Raw genomic sequence first — 19,792 nt, forward strand, 5'->3', positions numbered from 1 at the left:
TGTGTGAGTGTATATAGTGTGTGTGTGTATATGTATATATATATATGTATATATATATGTGTGTGTTTATATATATATATATATATATATATATATATATATCTATATATGTGTGTGTGTCAGATAGAACATTGATGACAGACTCAGTGAACCTCATATAACCCCCCCCAGGTGCAAATATATTGGGTTTAATGTGATTGTCAGCTCTATGGGCAAGTGAGTGGATCCCAGAGGGGAGTGAGTGGCTGATATAAGACTCACAGCTGATGGGCAGAAGGAGAAGGAGAATAAAAGTGATGAAGGACAGAGAGGGAGGGACTGACACAGAATAAAGGGAACAGGAGGCGGAGCCGGGGTCGGGGGGACAGGGGCAGCAGGTACAGGAGTCGGTGCAGCGGGGAGAGGAGGCGGGGCGAGAGGGCGGGGCTAGAGAAGGAGAGGGCGGGGCGAGAAGAAGCAGACGAAAATGAGATGAAAGAGTCGCTGCCGCTCGCGGATCTCCGGGGCGAAATGATGAGAGAAGAACAAGAAGCGACGCGACTTCAGCCTGGGGGTGGGGGGGTCGCGGACTTGGTGCCCCGGACTGAGCTCTGATGCCCCCGGGACCAACATGCCCGTCATGAAAGGGTTACTCGCCCCCCAGAACACTTTCCTGGACACAATCGCCACCAGATTCGACGGGACCCGTAAGTCATCGGCCGATCCCCTCTGTCGTCTCCTCCTTTTACTTCTTTTACTCTTATTAGTCTCCTCATTATTAGTCTCCCCTTTATTAGTCTCCTCATTATTAGTCTCCTCATTAATTACCTCTTTATTAGTCTCCTCATTATTAGTCTCCCCTTTATTAGTCTCCTCATTATTAGTCTCCCCTTTATTAGTCTCCTCATTAATTACCTCTTTATTAGTCTCCTGGGAGTCAATATCGGGGGCAGTTGCCTGGGGGGGGGGGGACTTTCCCTCATTGGCTCCTGTCACTTTGTGTCACATTATTATTATTATTATTATTATTATTATTATTATTATTATCTCATATACTGGGGGGCAGTTGTCTTTATAAAGTGACAGTTTACAGGAGGCTCCTTTATCTCTGTGTCTCATATATAATATATCTCTCTCTCTATATATATACTGTGTGACTATATATAAATCTATACACTGTGTGACTATATATAAATCTCTATACACGGTGTCTTGTACAACTATACGTTTTACTTGGAAACAGTTTGTTCATTTTGTCAGTCTGTGAAGCAGAGACAATAAGATTTACATTGAAAATAAAGTCACTGCCCATCAACTGCCAAGTTTCCCCCTGAGTTTTTAGGACCCAGTGGTAACCCAACAACTGCAGCACAACTTCTCATTCCATTTGGAATATTTGGCTTTAAGACACCCGTCCTGCCCTGCTAACAGGCTGCTTGAAGTGTAAGGGTTAATAAAGGACTGGCGGTTGGTATGTGGCAGTCAGTATAGTGTTGGATCATTTTGTCTGGCAGATGATATATGTTCCTCTAACTGCCATATTCTTACTCCGTGTGAGTTTTATCCGCTCCCTACTCACGGTCACAAATCAAAGAATCCCACAAAAACCTGGAGACAAATAAAGGACATCAAATTTGTCTAGAATTTTGTTTAGTTCTACATTGAGCTTTAATGTGACCTCTCACTAACGACTCGCCCAATCCACATCCAGCAAAATGGGCCCAGATTAGTCCCAATCCCCAACTGAACCAGAACCAGTAAATGCCACAGATCAATGTTCTCAACTGATTCGTCCCATTCATTGCGAGTTTGTCCATTGAGCTGTGTTATAAATACGATTATAAAGAATAATCTGCCCTCGCTTGTGTGTGACAGTTACACTGATATACTCGTTGCCTTATAACTAAATCATTGTGCAGACTTGTGATCAATCTGGGTTCCCATGTGCAATATGACATCACATTTATTACATCACAGATATGACATCACAGATATGGCATCACAGATATTGCATCACAAATATGACATCACAGATATGACATCACATACTGTATACTACATCATTGATGTGAAGCAATGGGGTGCATTTGTGGTTGTTTTACGAAATGTCTAAACCACCTGAATAATGTTTCTATTTTTTATTGCACTTGGTCATTTCCCTGCACAATTTTGGTAAAACTTGACCTTGGAACTAGTCCCGCTTTCTGTATGATGACATCACTGACCTTGTCTTCAAGATGAAACACTAGAACTGAACCCCTGAATTCTGTCTCTTGATGTCTGTGTAATGATATAGAGATTCTAGAGATTTCTATATGTGCGGATAAAGACACTACCCATCATACTCATAGTTATAACGTCTTATTTCTGGGAGCAGCCTCCTCTGTCCCCCAACACTTGTCTAATGGGGCCCATTAATGGACACGTGGGAGAGGCAGCCGCTGGTAATAAAGGGGGAGACAAAATAAGCTACATTTTAATTGTAAGTCTTTGGTTGCCCTTTAGAAAGCCCTTAAACCCCACCATAGAGGGGACATTAGAAAGCAATGATGCAGCAAATCAATGGAGCCTGGTAAAAGTGTCACAGTTGTGATGACAGTTGTGAACATTCCCTTTGTATATTATTATTATTATTATTATTATTATTATTATTATTATAATAAAGAGAATCTCCAGCAGGAGAGAGATTGTGATTGTGCCGGAGCTTCTCATACTCTGCCTTTGTTTTCCTCGTCTCCTGGAGCTGCTGCTGCTGCCGCTGCCTTGTTTGTGTCCCAGTCAGATGGGAACACTCCGGGTCGGTACCTGGGGAATTCTCCACTTCTAATCATTCAGCTTCAGTTCTGGGCAAACATGTGAATGAGCCAAAACACATTATGTGCCACGGCCAGTGCCCGACTCGCAGCCGCCACACATGTGCTGAGCACAAAAGCAATGGGACCACATTGTCTATTTATTACGAGATCACAAGGCCTAGCAGAACTGCAGCCCAAATTGTCTGATCTGACCCACTGGCACCCCATGTCATTATAATTAGGTATGTCGCGGACTGTTCGCCCGCGAACTAATTCGCGCGAACATCGACTATTCGCGTTCGGCGAATGTTCGCGAACGTCGCGCGATGTTCGCCAATTTGGGTTCGCCTTAGCTGGCGCTTATTTTTGCCCTCTCACCCCAGACCAGCAGATACATGGCAGCCAATCAGGAAGCTCTCCCTCCTGGACCACCCCCACACCCCCTGGACCACTCCCCTTCCATATAGAAACTGAAGCCCTGCAGCGTTTTTTCATTCTGCCTGTGTGTGCTTGGAAGAGCTAGTGTAGGGAGAGAGCTGTTTAGTGATTTGAGGGACAGTTGATAGTAAGTTTGCTGGCTAGTAATCTACTTGATACTGCTCTGTATTGTAGGGACAGAACTCTGCAGGGATTTGAGGGACATTTTAGGTTAGGTAGCTTTGCTGGCTAGTAATCTACCTTCTACTGCAGTGCTCTGTATGTAGCTGCTGTGGGCAGCTGTCTGTCCTGCTGCTGATCTCTCATCTGCATCTGTTCTTCAAACAACTGCCACCTAGCTGTCTAAATATCAATAATAATACCGTCTCCAGAAACACCACCCGAGTGACGTTTTTCAAGCAGCAATAATATATTCCGTATCCAACGGCTGTAGTGTATACGTTGACCTTGCAGGCATTATTTGCCCAGTCTTTAACCAAGTGCCACCTAGCTGTGTGAGCTTTTTCACATTCCGTGTCCAGAAACATCACCTGAGTGACGTAGTGTGATTTCTGCCCTTTACAGCACAAAACGCAGCGCTGTGTCAACAATGGATTTTTCAGATACATTTTTGCCCTTGATCCCCTCTGGCATGCCACTGTCCAGGTCGTTGCACCCTTTAAACAACTTTAAAATCATTTTTCTGGCCAGAAATGTCTTTTCTAGCTTTTAAAATTCGCCTTCCCATTGAAGTCTATGGGGTTCGCGACGTTCGCGAACTATTCGCATGTTTTGTCGCAAGTTCGCGAATATGTTCGCGAACATTTTTTCCGCCGTTCGCTACATCCCTAATTATAATCACTTCACTGAGAAGCCACGCCGACGCTCCTGTTCCCTGAAAACTGCACTTGCCTTGGGCTACTACTGTAGGAGCAACATACAGCGACTTCTCCGGCTTCTTGAATCCTCTCTGGGTCACATACGCAGTAAAGAGGCACATTTTTTACTTTTGGCTTCAGAATTTCCCTCTACTGCAAATGAGCAACCAGACTGGGTCTTAGTGAGGATCCAGTACCAACAGTACCATCTGGACCAGTGCAGTTATCAGGGAATAGAAGCACCAGCCTGGGTTTCATTATAATCACTGGGGGCCTAACATTTTGGCTGCATAACTTATATATAGAAAATGTGTATATATTATATATATATATATATATATAGTAAAGAATGGACCCGCACTCCAATGTTCTTAGTGAAAAAAATTTTGTGTTTTATTCACAATGCATATCCAACGTTTCGGTCCACGTTGGGACCTTTCTCAAGGATTGAGATTGAGAAAGGTCCCAACGTGGACCGAAACGTTGGATATGCATTGTGAATAAAACACAAAATTTTTTTCACTAAGAACATTGGAGTGCGGGTCCATTCTTTACTACATATGCAAAAAACTTGACCAACGCACCCATCATCTAAGAAATCCGGTAAGAGTGCGCTCACCACAATTGACTTTATATATATATATATATATATATATATATATATCAATGGATAATCTTTTTCTTCATGTGTTTAAAGCTCTCCTTTATTTATGTATCACAATACAGTACGAGATACAGCACAAGCTATGGTAAGAACTACATTTCAGGGATGGGATTGGTTATCTGGAAGCCCATTATCCAGAAAGCTCCGAATTACAGAAAGACCGTCTCCCATAGAATCCATTTAACCAAATAATTCAAACTTTTAAAAAAAAGTATTTCCTTTTTCCGTGTAATAATAAACCAGTCGCCTGTACTTGATCCCAACTAAGATATAGTTAATCCTTATTGGAGGCAAAACCAGCCTATTGGCTTTATTTAATGTTTATATGATTTTCTAGTAGATTTAAGGTATGAAGATCCAAATTACAGAAAGATCTATAATCCGGGAAACCCCAGGTCGCAAGCATTCTGGATAACAGGTCCCATACCTGCACTTGACCTCAAATAAGATATAATTAATCCTTATTGGAGGCAAAACCAGCCTATTGGCTTTATTTCATGTTTATATGATTTTCTAGTAGACTTAAGGTATGAAGACCCAAATTATAGAATGATCTATTATCTGGAAACCCTAAGGTCCCAAGTATTCTGGATAACAGGTCCCATACCTGTACCTTGTACTTGATCCCAACTAAGATATAATTAATCCTTATTGGAGGCAAAACCAGCCTGTTGGCTTTATTTCATGTTTATATGATTTTCTAGTAGACTTAAGGTATGAAGATCCAAATTATGGAACGATTAGTTGCCCAGAAAGACCTAGGTCTCGAACATTCTGGATAACAGATCCCATACCTGTACCTTATACTTGATCCCAACTAAGATCTAATTAATCCTTATTGGAGGCCGGTACTTTACTAATGAGAGGTGCACCTTTAGCAGTGTTGTCCCATGATGATCTACATCCACAAAACCACGGTTATCATTCTCTTCCATGGAAAATATCACTTACATATTCTATTCTACTGATTTAATACATTCTAATTATTTAACAACTATTCCTTGTGTAACTTTAACCTAATAAATATCAGAATGAAACCCATGAACAGGAGGGAGATCTAGACGAGCCGTTTGTTGAGATCTACTGATCCCCAGCTAAAGATCTACCGCTAGATCCCCATGTAACTTTTGGACACCCCTGATTTCATGTTTACATGGTTTTCTAGTAGCCTTAAGGTATGAAGACCCAAATTATGGAAAGATCCCTTATCCAGAAACCCCCAGGTCTTGGGCATTCTGGATAACAGGTCCTATACCTGTACAAGATACAGTGGGAGATACATTAGGAGCTACAGTAGGAGATACAATAGGAGATACAGTCATGGTTTGTGACCGAATTGATGAGCGGTTGTTCTTTACAATAAACCAAATAAACCTCAATAAACGAACCTTTTGCTTGAGTGCAGTGCTAGGTCCCTCTATCTTGATATAGTGTATATATATATATATATATATATATATATATATATATATATATATATATAACACACACACACACAGTATATGACAATATAAGCACAGTGGTATTTCCCTGCTTGTGTCTATTATTATTATTATTATTTCATGAGAATAGTTTGAAGCAATAGCAGCTGTGCACTAATGTCAGTGTATAAATGAGAAGTGAAGTGGTAGCAGTGATTTGGGTTTATTGCAGTGATTTGGGTTTATTGCAGTGATTTGGGTTTATTGCAGTGATTTGGGTTTATTGCAGTGATTTGGGTTTATTGCAGTGATTTGGGTTTATTGCAGTGATTTGGGTTTGGTGCTTGTCCGTTACACTGAGCAGGAGTCACACTAAAGTGCTGCACGTGGGATAAAGCCACAAGGAGTCCCATGAAACAGGCGTTTGGCTAAATAAAGTGCCATATTGCGGCATCCAGGATTTTTTTGGTAAGAGGATTATCCTGGAGGTCAGAGCTCAGGGAGGTAAATTGGGATGTGGAACCCACCTCTCTTTTTCCTGCCCTCCCATTAATCCGGAATATTCTTCTAGTTACTCGGCCTGTTTACCCAGCGCCTTCATTTACTTTCATTTAACCTCTCGGTGATGATCCTGTTTGACCTCCCACTACAGAACTTCAGCTTATTCCTTAGAAATTCAGCTTTCAGTTCAGCACCACGGACGGCTCCCACCAATTCTCCCATGTGCTCTTGCATTCTGGGAAAGCAGCGCTGCAGCAGCAGGGACACCCATTACCCCATAACGTTACGGGACACGTTTATACAGGTTTGGGATCCGTTAACTGGAAAGCTCCAAATTACAGAAAGGCCATAGACTCCAGTTTATCAAAATAAGCCATTTAATTACATTTTTCTCTGTAATAATAAACCAGTACCTTCAGATGATCCAACCATGGGTTGAATTAATCCTTATCAGAAGCAGAACCAGCCGTTTGGGTTTATTTCATACTTTGATTTTCTAGTAGACTTAAAGTATGAAGATCCAAATTACAGAAAGACAATGTCGCTTTGAGTCAGGACATGGAAGCAAAATAGTGACTGCGCAATACTCTGTAATCAGCGAACGCTTCTTCATTTAGACTTTTTTTTAATATACCAATTTTCAATTGTATCAATTAATAACTAGTGTTATTAAAGGAATGTAACCCTAAAATGTAAATAGCTGCTACATGTAACTTGCATTCTTTTTTGTTCCCCTTTAAATTTACGGTTAGTATGATGTACAGAGGGATATTCTGAGTCAATTTGCAGTTGGTTTTCATTTTTCTATTATTTGTAGCTTTTTATTCAGCAGCTCTTCAGTTTGGAATATCAGCCACCTGGTTGCTAGGGTCCAAATGACCTCAGCAACCAGTACCTGGTTTGAATAAGAGACTGGAATATGAATAGGGGAAGCCTGAATAGACAGAAAAGTAACAATAACAATACATTTGTAGCCTTACAGAGCCTTTGTTTTTAGATGGGGTCAGTGACCCCCATTTGAAAGCTGGAGAGATTGAGGAGAAAAAGGCAAATACTGTAAAAACTATAAAAAATTAATTATGACAACCAATTAAAAAGTTGCTTAGAATTCCCCATTCTATAACAAACAAATGTAACTTATTTTTCGGCGAATTTCCACGATTCGCTGCGGCGAATAAATTGACGTAACCGAAAATCGCCGGTGTCAAAAAAATGGATGGCAGTGTCTGTTTTTTTAGAAGCCGGCACATTTTCGCCAGCGGTTGCGCACATTTATCTCGTCAAAAACGAGATGTTGGTGCCATTTCGCTAATTCTTAATTCTTCGGCAAAGCAAAACGCTCCAAATTCACCCATCACTACTTGTTCATTCCTGGTACGGAGTAAAGTTCTAAGGGGGATAAAAGTGCACCCCTTGGGGCCCATAGACCGTACCAATAGCAGTTGCATCACACAGGTTGTTCATTATGCTCCCTAGTTTCCAGTTTCTCAAGGGCATGTAAAAGTGGGGTGTTTGAGGATATGCCCACATGCACCCCTCTTAATGAGCCCTTGTGTTTGTTTATAGCACGTTTCTGTCCAGATCAATAAGAGCAGTTGCAGTGTGTCCGTGTGGGGGTGCGGTGTGTCAGTTTGGGGGGTGCAGTCTCCTAATAACATGTCAGTGCTGATAGTAATGAATTGGCTTTTGCACAAATGTTCTTTCTGCTCCACAAATGGAAAGTTCTGTTACTGGGCCTCGTTGTGACATTGGAGGCTTTGCACTGAATGAACACTATATATTTATTTTATATCTATTTATTTCCTTGTACCAGTCGCTTTCATGTTAATGGCGTTAGTGGAATAGGATTTGGGGAAGGAGAGGGGTCGGCAGCTGCTCAGGTCGGTGAGGCCTCAGTGTATGATATAAATGTACGATGATATAAATGATATAAATGATATTAATGTATGATATAAATGATATAAATGTATGATATCAATGATATAAATGTAGGATATAAATGATATAAATGTAGGATGATATAAATGCAGTTGAGCTCCATGGTTCCATGACTGCGAGTGGATTGTGAAGGTCTCCAGGCAACTATTGAGAGGATTTCTATGTGACTCAAGTGCTGAGGAAAATGCTCTGCCCTGGAACGTTACAGACTCATGACTATATCTTTCCTTTCCTTTACTAAAGGACCACCATGGGGGGATGGGGCAGGCAACACGGGGAACAAATCTCTCCCAATTTGGGTCTGTGGAAGGTCTACAAGATTATTGCATTTATAGTTGCTACAACATTTCATATTTGAACCCCCACTCCCTGCCTGTTGTGTATTGGACTGTAGAAATATAGTGTAATTGACTTAATACTGTGACAGGAGCTCAGTATCAACTGCCTGTTACTTGTGTCCCCCCAAAACCTGTTACAAAGGGGGGCTAGCCAACCCGCATCCCTAGAATGTTTAGGGATTTACAGATGACAAACCAAGGGATATGGGTTGGAAGTTGCAGGGTGGTGGGGGGATACTTGCTATTAGGGTGCAAGGTATGGGTGACCACAAAGTCTGAAAGCATAGTAAGAAATAGTAATATACTAAAGACATACCAGGAAGCCAATCAAACTTTTAAGGAGAAATAAAACCAGAGCCAACTATGCCTATTAACATAATTATATCTATTGTAACTGTTCATATGCCGCCAGCTTAGAGTTACCTGGTACATGAGAACATAAAGGATCCTTTACACCAGGACATTATATTGTAAATACTCAGAAGAGAAGAAAGGCTACAAAAGCCCTAAGGCTAGTAGCCAAGGTTAAATAGAACTTAATTGGGCTGTTGTCTACAAGAGGCAGCACAAACACATTGATACCAGAATACTAATAAAATAAAAGACTCTTTTGATGGCACATTATGTGCTTTTAATATGTGCAGCGTTGATGAGAGACGGTAGGAAGGTTGAGGGATAGGCACAAATAGAAAGTGAATTCCAACAACAATAGAATTAACATTGCAGAAGGGAAAACTCAAGAGCTGGATTACATTTCAGAAAAGCACCAGGTTTATGGCACAACCTTCCTCAGGGAGTAGTAATGAACACTGATCAAAAAGCAACAGATACAAAGCAAACGTATTGTCTTAAAGGAGAAGGAAAGGCTAAAAGTAAGTAAGATTTATCAGAAAGGTCTATATAAATACACCAGTAAACCCTCAAAGCAATGCTGCTCTGAGTCCTCTGTCAAACAGCACATTTCTTTCCTTCTATTGTGTACTCATGGGCTTCTGTATCAGACTAACTGTTTTCAGCTTAAACCTCCAGGGCTAGGGCTTGAGCATGCTCAGTTTGCTCCTCTCCCCCTCCCTCCTCCCATCCCTGCTGTAATCTGAGCTCAGAGCTGTAAATTAGCAGGGAGAGATTCAGGCAGGAAGTGATGTCACACCAAGGTTACATGGCAGCTTCTATCCTAAACAAACAGAGACAGTGTCTAGAGCTGTTACTCAGGTATGGTAAAGCATTCTGCAGAATAAATGTAGTGTTCTAGCTTGCACGACTGTGGCTATTTTATTTGCAATAAACTGTCTTTCCTTCTCCTTTAAGTCATCAAACATCCATTGGCAGACTACACAGCAATGTTTCCCTCACTGCTCTCATATAGTAACATTTTGTTTATCCAAGAATTGACATTGCTTTCTGTCTTCTGGGCCACTTGCCAATGTAACCCAGCGAAACTTGCAGCTAAATAAGATGCCCCCTAATGTCAGTGGGTAGAACAGATGGTGCTAATTATACATGGGGGTGATTGCAAGCTCCGAGACGTGTGTGTGTTTGGGAGCTGAGCTAGAGAGGGGTCTCCCAGGGAGACTGATGAATATCCTCCACGTTTATTCTGCTGCCAGTTCTGCTCATATATCTTCCAGAATGGGCCTGTCAGGAGCTGCTGGTGTGAAGCCGCAGGACATTGAGGAATATAGAGAAGGGTGTCCAGATGTACACATTCAGGCCATCAGCTCTATCACGTGCACATGTTTCTATATATATATATATATGTGTGTGTGTGTTTGTATTCTGTGGTCAGGTTACTTGTCATAACCTTGCTTGGTTGAAATATCAAGGGAAAAGTAGACATTCGCCAGGACAAAGCAAATTTACTAAAATCCGAAGTTGCATCGAGGGCGTCGGAAGCTGGCGAAGTTGCGCTAGAGTTACTGCGCCAATCGAAGCGAAGTTGCGCTAGCGTTGCCAAATTTGCATACAGCTGGAAGTTAAAGTTGAAAGGACCTATTAAGAAACTTTAATAAAATAAAATAGAGTTGTTATATTGCCCTACACATGAGCCCGCAGTATAGTTTATGTTCCATATGTTAGGAACTGTAGGGGGGAAGCCGGTGATCCCAAAAAAAAATTACGCTATTTTTCAGCCTATTACCCTGAAAAAGTAAAAGACGCCAGCGTTTTTGGAGACTTGAAAAAATTTTCAACTATTTTTTTTAGGAAGTCCTATCTACTCTATTGCAAATCGCCTGGTCTGAGGTGGCGAAGGCAAGTCTGGCGCGAGAGGTAACGTTCATTAAAATCCGCATCTTAGTGAATTTGCGTAGTTACGTCCATCCGCCAGTGGCAACTGGCTTCGCTAGAGTCTATCTCCTTCGCTAGCGAATTTACGTCTGCGCCATTAGTAAATCAGCGAAGTACCGAAATTACGTCATTGACGTCGATTTTTCGCCCACATTAGACACTTCGCCCAAACCTCTTGGGATGTGTAAGCCTCTATCACAGTCGCTATACGTTTGCTGTAGAGGTACAATCCATTGGGGAGAATCTTTTGCTTTTGCATACATTACAAATAACCTGTTCTGTTCACTGACTTCTTAAATCAACTATTCTGCCTTGTTTAATCAAACGTCATAACTCAGTACAATAAACAACAAATTGTAAAATGAATGGTTGTGAAGCCGACAACAGAAGTCAAATATCCTGATGTAAATGAAAGGAAAACGTTAATACAAAGGAAGGAGGATTCATGAAGAATGGTGCCACTGCGGTACCCACTGCCAATAATAAACGTCAGCAATCCTATAATATCAGAGACACAGGGCACAATAAACTAACAATTCACTGTATATATAAGAGAAGAGCCTTTTTGTTTTATATGGGGCTGACGCAAGCACATTTATTCCATGGCAGCCTCCTCCATATTTTCTCCATGAATCTTTCAGGTGTGAGGCTTTTTCCTTTCTACATGTGCCTGGAGGTTATGATCAATGAGACAAAGAGCCTCAAGACAAAGTTGATCCAAAACACAATTGGCTTTTCCTGGGGGGATTAGTCTTGTCTTGTCGCTGTGAACCTTGAGGCGAGAGAGGGATAGACATGAGTAATCGCTGCTGAGAAACTCTTCCTCCTTAGTGTCACCTCCTTGTGTCACACTATTATCAATCAGTTCTTTCAGCTCAGTCGGAAGCTCAATGCGTTCAGGCTTAAAATGCCCACAGGGGTATCAAACCAGTGTTGCGCTCCTTGTATATTTTTTTTAATCTCTGTCTGCCTGTAACTTGGAGCAAATCTATTTCCCAGTTCTGAAATGAACAGATATAAGCCAAGTTCTTATTCAGTACAGTAGGCCCAACAGATTATAAACCTCCTTTATGTAGTTACACCTGTGCCGGTGGGCCCCGCAACCGAGACCCCCTCCTAGGACTATGGTTTCATTTCTGGAGATTGTTTTAGTCAAAAGTTATAAAAAATAGTGGGTCCTCCTGTACTGATGGGCAAATGCCCCTTGTTCTTATAGCGGCGCTGTTTGTAAGAATTCCTTTGTGGCTACGGCAGAAAAGTATCTTTGGGTTCCACTTCTTATTTCACATTTGCCTGTTTAGAAGGGGTACCTGGTTCCTTTAGGTCCAGGGCTGTTGGGCAGAAAGCACAAGGCCCCACTAGATTGATGGTTTCAGATGCTCATCTAACTAGGTCAGTACCTGGATTCTCTTCCCGGGAAATCCGCAGCTGCCTGAATCCTGAGAGAATCTGTTTCGGGTCCTGGCACACTCTTTGGTGGACCTTTTTATTTTTAGCTCTTTATCAAGCTTGGGGGGGGGGAGCTGAATAAATTATTTCTAGGTGAAATGAGCTGCATATGATCTAGGTTAGGGTTTCTGTTGGAATATTTCTCCATAGACACTGGAGGCTAGAGCTCCATTTATATAGCAGGGTATAAGCATTATGGGCACTTTGGGATGCGCTGATGGAATAATGATAAAGATGGAAAAGCAACACTGGGAGCGCTCATGGATAAAAGCTCCTAAATGCAATCAAGCCAAGAGCAATAATCTGCCTCCAAATTGTCAGAAGTAAATTGTGCTGATTGTTATCTTTTAGCTTCTCCTTTGCAGCCGGTGCAGTTGCTGATAATAAGCCTTGTCTCGTGGAGACTTCTTTGTGTGCCTTGTCTGTACAATTTGTCGAGTTTATATTGTAATCCAGACAGAAGACAAAAATCTATAATTGTGTCCTTTGAAAGAGCCTCTTCTATACTAAAAGGCCCACCACGGGCTGCCAGCTGCTGCACCAACCCTATAAATCTGAGGGGGGCTGGATTCTTAATTACCTAAAAACACTAGAAAGACAACTTTCTATTCATGAAGAAGATGAATACATTGATACAAAGCATATGCAAAAACATGTGGTGTAAAGTGATTTTGATTTTCTGGACCCTACATGGCATGGGTTGTTCCATTCAATGGGTGCTTGTAATTTGTAATCAAGCTTATATTATCCTGAGGGCTACCTAGGTGGTCATTTGGGGACCCTTCAAAGAGCCTTGTGCAATAGAGAAGGAGTGGAGCTGAGGTCTCTTTTTAGGGACTTCAGGCCTACCTAAGCCTTTATTATGTTTTACCTGTGGCCATATCAAATGAACGAGTTTAGGAGGCTCAAGCATTAATATCAGCCCATAAGTGATAAAAACCAGAGGAAAGTGGATATTTGTCAGCATTACTTTGTAACTGGTGCAAGTGGAAGACATTTTATAGTAATGGAACAGGGAAGAGTTAACAATGGATGAGCAGAAGAACTGATTGAGAAGTCTTTATTGATCAGACCTACAGCTTAAACTGTTTTATCCCCATGGACTCAATGGCAGGGGGAATCATGGGAGCCTGTAATTAAGGAACCGCTCATTAAAGTTCTTGTAGAGAAAACTCGCCAGGCTGTGGGTCCAGTAATAATGTGATTACTGGGTGTTTTATGTTGCAGGTTTGGCCTGACACTTGGACCTCTACTTGTTATCTAGTCAGCGCCATATTCTACATGTTATCTAATGAGCGCCATATTTGCTTCTTTTAGCCCTATGAAAGACAACGTTTTAATTTGAGGAAAGTATAGCAAAAAAAAACCACTGGTGAGATAGGTTAGATAGGGAGCCGGGTATAATATTGGGGTGAAATTAGCTCTGATGAGAAGAACTAGAGGTCAGGGGCTAAGATTGTTGGATTGGTGTTTGCAAATCATCTATGAATTGGTCATTAGATTAAATGTGTATTTACTAATGTAAGAAGAAGAACCAGACAGTGTAGGGTGAGGAGGCTAAAAGAAGAAGTTTGTGTTAAAAACAGTGAAAATCTTAAAAACAAAAAGGTGCTGTACCCCAGGAATAAGTGAACTTACATGGGTCCCAGGCCTGGGAGTGAGGACTAGGAGAAAGCAACTCGGTGGGAGACCAAGGTCATGTCTGTGGGAGGTCAGTGTGCCAGGGGCAGTTGTCAAAACTCAAATATCAGGCTGAGGGCAGGTAAGGAATATTCAAAATGAGAGACTCAGGTCAAAAGAGACATCATTTAGGGTGTCTGGCCTAGATATTCTTGGGAACTATGGCTAAATGACAATATTTCCCTATATCTGTAAGTCATGAACTGGGGGTTCTGACCAAAGCCCCTAAAAAATACCTGTACATTGGCATAAAGAAATACAAGAGAAGTTAGAAAAGCCTTCAAGCTATGGAGAGACAAGAGAAATGAAGAGAAATGAAAATGGATATTGAAAGTTTTGTTCAGAAATCAATGTCTGTCCTTGGTGTTTGAGTGAAAGTTTAGGGATTGAGTTTAGAGCAATGTTATTTAACTAGAAGGCAGAATAGAGGTTCAGAAAGAGCAAACAAAGGGAACGGAGAGCTTTGGCAGCAGGAGGTGACTCCAATAGAAATCATTCCTGACAGTATCAGCTCTCGGATCCACATGAAGCTGCTTTAGAAGTAGCCAACAAAGCCTGGTCATGAGTGGTGCACGGGGGTGACACTCTACAATACAGCAATACAGAGAACATTCACACATGGGAAAAAAAGGCAAATGTGTATTTGCTTTGTGCTTGTCAATAGTACTCAGTATTATATATAGATACTGTATATTATTCTTTTCTTCTACACAAATCAGAAAGGAACATTTTTATAGAGGTGGGAACCCGAGTGGCTACAAGATTTGCTAGCGGTGCCTTGAGCACAGAGCGTGGGTGTGTTGGTGCCTGATAATAGTGGAGCAGCTAAATGGCAAAGCTTTTGTATCTTGACTAAAAATGACATTTTGAACATTCTAGCGGCATTTCAGGGTGAGTGTGGGGCCGGAAGGAGACAACTTAGAGAAGTATAGGAGCAACTCATAATGTAGTGGAAGGGTTTCTACAAAATGAATGGAACATAGGGCTCATATCCCAAATCCCCAAGTCTCCCTTGTTGTACAGTTAGAACTCCCAGAATCCAACAACTGGGTGGTCTCATGAATCTCCCAAAGCTACGACCCCACGAGGCTTTGCTTTAGCTTTCTTTGCAAGGATAGTTCTTCATCCACAATACAGGTCCCCCCCAGAATCCCAAAATAATTGTGGGGGCATGCTTAGTCCCATCCACCACAGTTTCCATGCAATATCCATGCAATATGGACTAGTGATGCAAAGCTGTGTCCAATTCCCATGAGTCATTGGAAGTCAGGGGCATTGCTGTTGCAGGTTTAGGAAGGTGGCAGTTGCAGGTACATTATTATTACTAGACCTGTACAAAGTGGCAGTTGCATTATTATTACTAGACCTGTACAAAGTGTCAGTTGCATTATTATTGCTAGACCTGTACAAAGTGGCAGTTGCATTATTATTGCTAGACCTGTACAAAGTGGCAGTTGCATTATTATTACTAGACCTGTACAAAGTGGCAGTTGCATTATTATTGCTAGACCTGTACAAAGTGGCAGTTGCATTATTATTACTAGACCTGTACAAAGTGGCAGGTGCATTATTATTGCTAGACCTGTACAAAGTGGCAGTTGCATTATTATTGCTAGACCTGTACAAAGTGGCAGTTGCATTATTATTGTAGACCTATACAAAGTGGCAGTTGCATTATTATTGCTAGACCTGTACAAAGTGGCAGTTGCATTATTATTACTAGACCTGTACAAAGTGGCAGTTGCATTATTATTGTAGACCTATACAAAGTGGCAGTTGTATTATTGCTAGACCTGTACAAAGTGGCAGTTGCATTATTATTGCTAGACCTGTACAAAGTGGCAGTTGCATTATTATTGGTAGATCTGTACAAAGTGGCAGTTGCAGGTGCATTATTATTGCTAGACCTGTACAAAATGGCAGTTGCACTATTATTGCTAGACCTGTACAAAGTGGCAGTTGCATTATTATTACTAGACCTGTACAAAGTGGCAGTTGCATTATTATTGTAGACCTATACAAAGTGGCAGTTGTATTATTATTGCTAGACCTATACAAAGTGGCAGTTGTATTATTATTGCTAGACCTGTACAAAGTGGCAGTTGCATTATTATTGCTAGACCTGTACAAAGTGGCAGTTGCAGGTGCATTATTATTGCTAGACCTGTACAAAATGGCAGTTGCACTATTATTGCTAGACCTGTACAAAGTGGTAGTTGCAGGTGAATTATTATTGCTAGACCTGTACAAAGTGGCAGTTGTAGATGCATTATTATTGCTCGACCTGTACAAAATATGGCCCGCCCCCTTGTGTTGCAGATTGGTCAATGATCTATCCTTTTAGCCCAAACAGACACAGTTACCAGTGCAAATCTAAACAAGGAGTGACCTGTCCATATTAGCGACATGACCAGTTATTTCCCTTCTTTAGTCACATTGTGGCTCAGCGGCTGGTGACCTACTGCTGTTCTAGAACTACAACTTGCAGCTGCAAACAGGGAATGCTGGGATTTGTAGTTCAAACGTAGCTGTCAGCCTGTGAATATTGTACAGGACTTTTGACTGGAAGTGATTAGGTTTTCTCCTGCAGTCACTCTGCCTTTAATCCAGTTTGTCTAAAGGCCAATATTACCTAAATGGCTTCCGATATATTTTTCTGATCCCCCCTGCGTGTAGAATGGTATAAATCCACCAGCAGAATCCCACAACACCAAAGCTCTATAGCTGAATCATCATCATCTTTGTGCTACAGCAGCTGCTCTACTTATTGCCAATGGCTTGTGGATCACACTCAGCTCAGCTCCACTGTTCCCTGCTGCAGTCCTGCTCCTTTTATTTAACCCTAACCATTCCGCTCTGCTCCTTCTCTTTAACCCTAAACATTCAGCTCTGCTGCAGTCCTGCTCCTTTTATTTAACCCTAACCATTCAGCTCTGCTGCAGTCCTGCTCCTTTTATTTAACCCTAACCATTCAGCTCTGCTGCAGTCCTGCTCCTTTTATTTAACCCTAACCATTCCGCTCTGCTCCTTTTATTTAACCCTAACCATTCAGCTCTGCTGCAGTCCTGCTCCTTTTATTTAACCCTAACCATTCCGCTCTGCTCCTTTTATTTAACCCTAACCATTCAGCTCTGCTGCAGTCCTGCTCCTTTTATTTAACCCTAACCATTCCGCTCTGCTCCTTCTCTTTAAACCTAACCATTCAGCTCTGCTGCAGTCCTGCTCCTTTTATTTAACCCTAACCATTCCGCTCTGCTGCAGTCCTGCTCCTTTTATTTAACCCTAACCATTCCGCTCTGCTGCAGTCCTGCTCCTTTTATTTAACCCTAACCATTCCGCTCTGCTGCAGTCCTGCTCCTTTTATTTAACCCTAACCATTCAGCTCTGCTGCAGTCCTGCTCCTTTTATTTAACCCTAATCATTCAGCTCTGCTGCAGTCCTGCTCCTTTTATTTAACCCTAACCATTTAGCTTGGCTGTTCAGCTACTTTCATTTAAAATCTGCAGTGGGGATTGAACGTTGGAAACCCTACAACAAACAGTAAAGCTCCTGCACCTCGGCTGCTTTCGAATACATTACAAGTGCAGGTTTGTGTGTAGTTTCCTGCACTTTTCTACTTAATAACATCATAGAAATGCTCCACGTTGTGTGTTGGGTTCTGCTACATTTTGCTCTGTGGTTCTGCTTTGTGGAAAGGCCACCAAGGCCCGGGCCTAGGGCAGCAGAATTTAGGGGGCGGCATGCTGCCCAATCACACCCACATTGGTTCAGAAACATTAGGGATATGCAGGAGATATAAGACATTTAAAAAAATGTTTGTGTGCCAATCCCCATTTCTCTGGTCCAGATGATGAGAATTTGGTGAAATAAAGGGGAGGTTACGGGGTGACAAACGGCAGCAGACCCAGGGGCGCCCGCTATGTAAATCTGACCCTGCTCCCCAACTGGCCCTTTATGGATGTGGCTCTGTCTGACACCAGCTGAGATCTGTTACTGAGGGGTGATCAGGTCTTTGTGTATTCTGGGGTGCAGAAAAGAAAGGGACAGGGTGCAACTTGCATGGCATGTGCATTTCACTTTGTATATTAAATATAAGTAAGCCTGAATAAGGGAGCACCACCCCTAAATCAAAGAGAAACAGACAAATGGTGTGCAGGGTTATATGGATAAATAGTCGCACAAAAGAGAAAAAGATTAACCCTTGAAATTGCACCACCCCATCTTTAAATCCGAGGACTCAAGGAACAATAAAACTTAACTTTTAATAAATAAATTAAAACCGTAAGTCCAGAGGAGCGTTTAAAATAAGGTTAGGGACAGGGAGGCAAAGAACCCGAATTCAAATGGGCAAAAAAAGTACACAGCATACAGTGGGTGTTTGGGATGTCAAAGAGTAACCCACGAGCCTACAAATGTAAATACTGGTAAGTCACATACAATCATTTAACAGCCATAAGTCGGGGTAAACCTTGTATGATGGCTTTTAGGCCTTAAAATATCCACCACCCCTTCACCCTCAAGCACACCCTCCCATAGCCAAAGAGAGAGAAGCCAGTGTATTATGGCTGTATGTCGATTAACCCTGAATTAAATCAGGTAAATTAAATACATAAACTGCCAACCCTGGCATGCGAGTGCTGGTAGGCAGCAGAGTTCAGTTAATAAGCCATAGACTGAGATAGGGATTAACACAAAGCGCAATCAGGTCTGGTGCACCACCCCTTCACCCTCAAGCGCCCCCTCCCCTTTTCCAAAGTAAACAACCAAAGTAGCCGTATTCAATTAGTTTTAGATTTAAACGGAGGTAACGATTCTATCCCAGCCACAAAATCACCGTCGAGAACCCACCCCTTCACCCACAGAGCTTCCCACCCGTTTCTGCTGTAAAGCGGTAGCCCAAAGATTCTTTGTAGATTCAGCCCCCCCGCCTAACAATTCTAAAATGCGCCTGACGCGCGTTTCACCTGCATATCACAGGCTTTGTCAAAGGCATCTCGCTGCTGCCGGTTCACCCCTCTAAATAGACACCCAAACAGCCGTTAGTATTCAAACCGGCCAATGACGTGATGACACGTCAGAAAGGGGGCGGGTCCAAAGTGTCAGATATTCAGTACATACTCAGCAATAGATTCTGCAGTTATCCAAAACTACCTGTAATACCCTTCTCATATTAAGTGAGCGATCGCGTTACCACATCTCCTTACTTGGTGCGGCTGTCAAAATTAGCATGTCATCAGCGCCGCTTAGTCGTTATAATGCGGGATCAAATTGTCACAGCTCCTTGCACCATACAATCAAGGATAGGTGCGGTGATGAGTTTAGCAAGAATGATAATGCTGAGTGATATATAAGACATATGGAACCCCCCTTAATCAAAAATAAAATGAAATAGTGTCTAATCTTTAACAAGTTCGCCGCTTGTCTGGTGAACCTTATATAGACGTAT

General features: G+C 41.9%; 1 protein-coding gene and 1 long non-coding RNA gene across 2 annotated transcripts in view; one reads left to right on the forward strand and one right to left on the reverse strand.

Annotated features, from left to right (window-relative positions):
• Positions 1–220: 220 nt before the first annotated feature.
• Positions 221–19,792, forward strand: part of kcnh4.S (potassium channel, voltage gated eag related subfamily H, member 4 S homeolog) — a 63,673-nt gene continuing 44,101 nt past the window's right edge. The window contains exon 1 of the mRNA XM_041578302.1: positions 221–686. Within this exon, the coding sequence (XP_041434236.1) occupies positions 611–686 (76 nt within the window). The 5' untranslated portion in view covers positions 221–610. The remainder of the gene's footprint in view (positions 687–19,792) is intronic.
• On the reverse strand, positions 17,215–18,548 carry LOC121398855. The gene is made up of 2 exons (XR_005964549.1): positions 17,541–18,548; positions 17,215–17,507 (listed from the first exon to the last, which is right to left on the reverse strand). It is a non-coding gene; the product is annotated as an uncharacterized LOC121398855 (long non-coding RNA).

The sequence above is a fragment of the Xenopus laevis genome, chromosome 9_10S (genome assembly GCF_017654675.1).
Source record: "Xenopus laevis strain J_2021 chromosome 9_10S, Xenopus_laevis_v10.1, whole genome shotgun sequence".
Classification (NCBI taxonomy): domain Eukaryota; kingdom Metazoa; phylum Chordata; class Amphibia; order Anura; family Pipidae; genus Xenopus; species Xenopus laevis.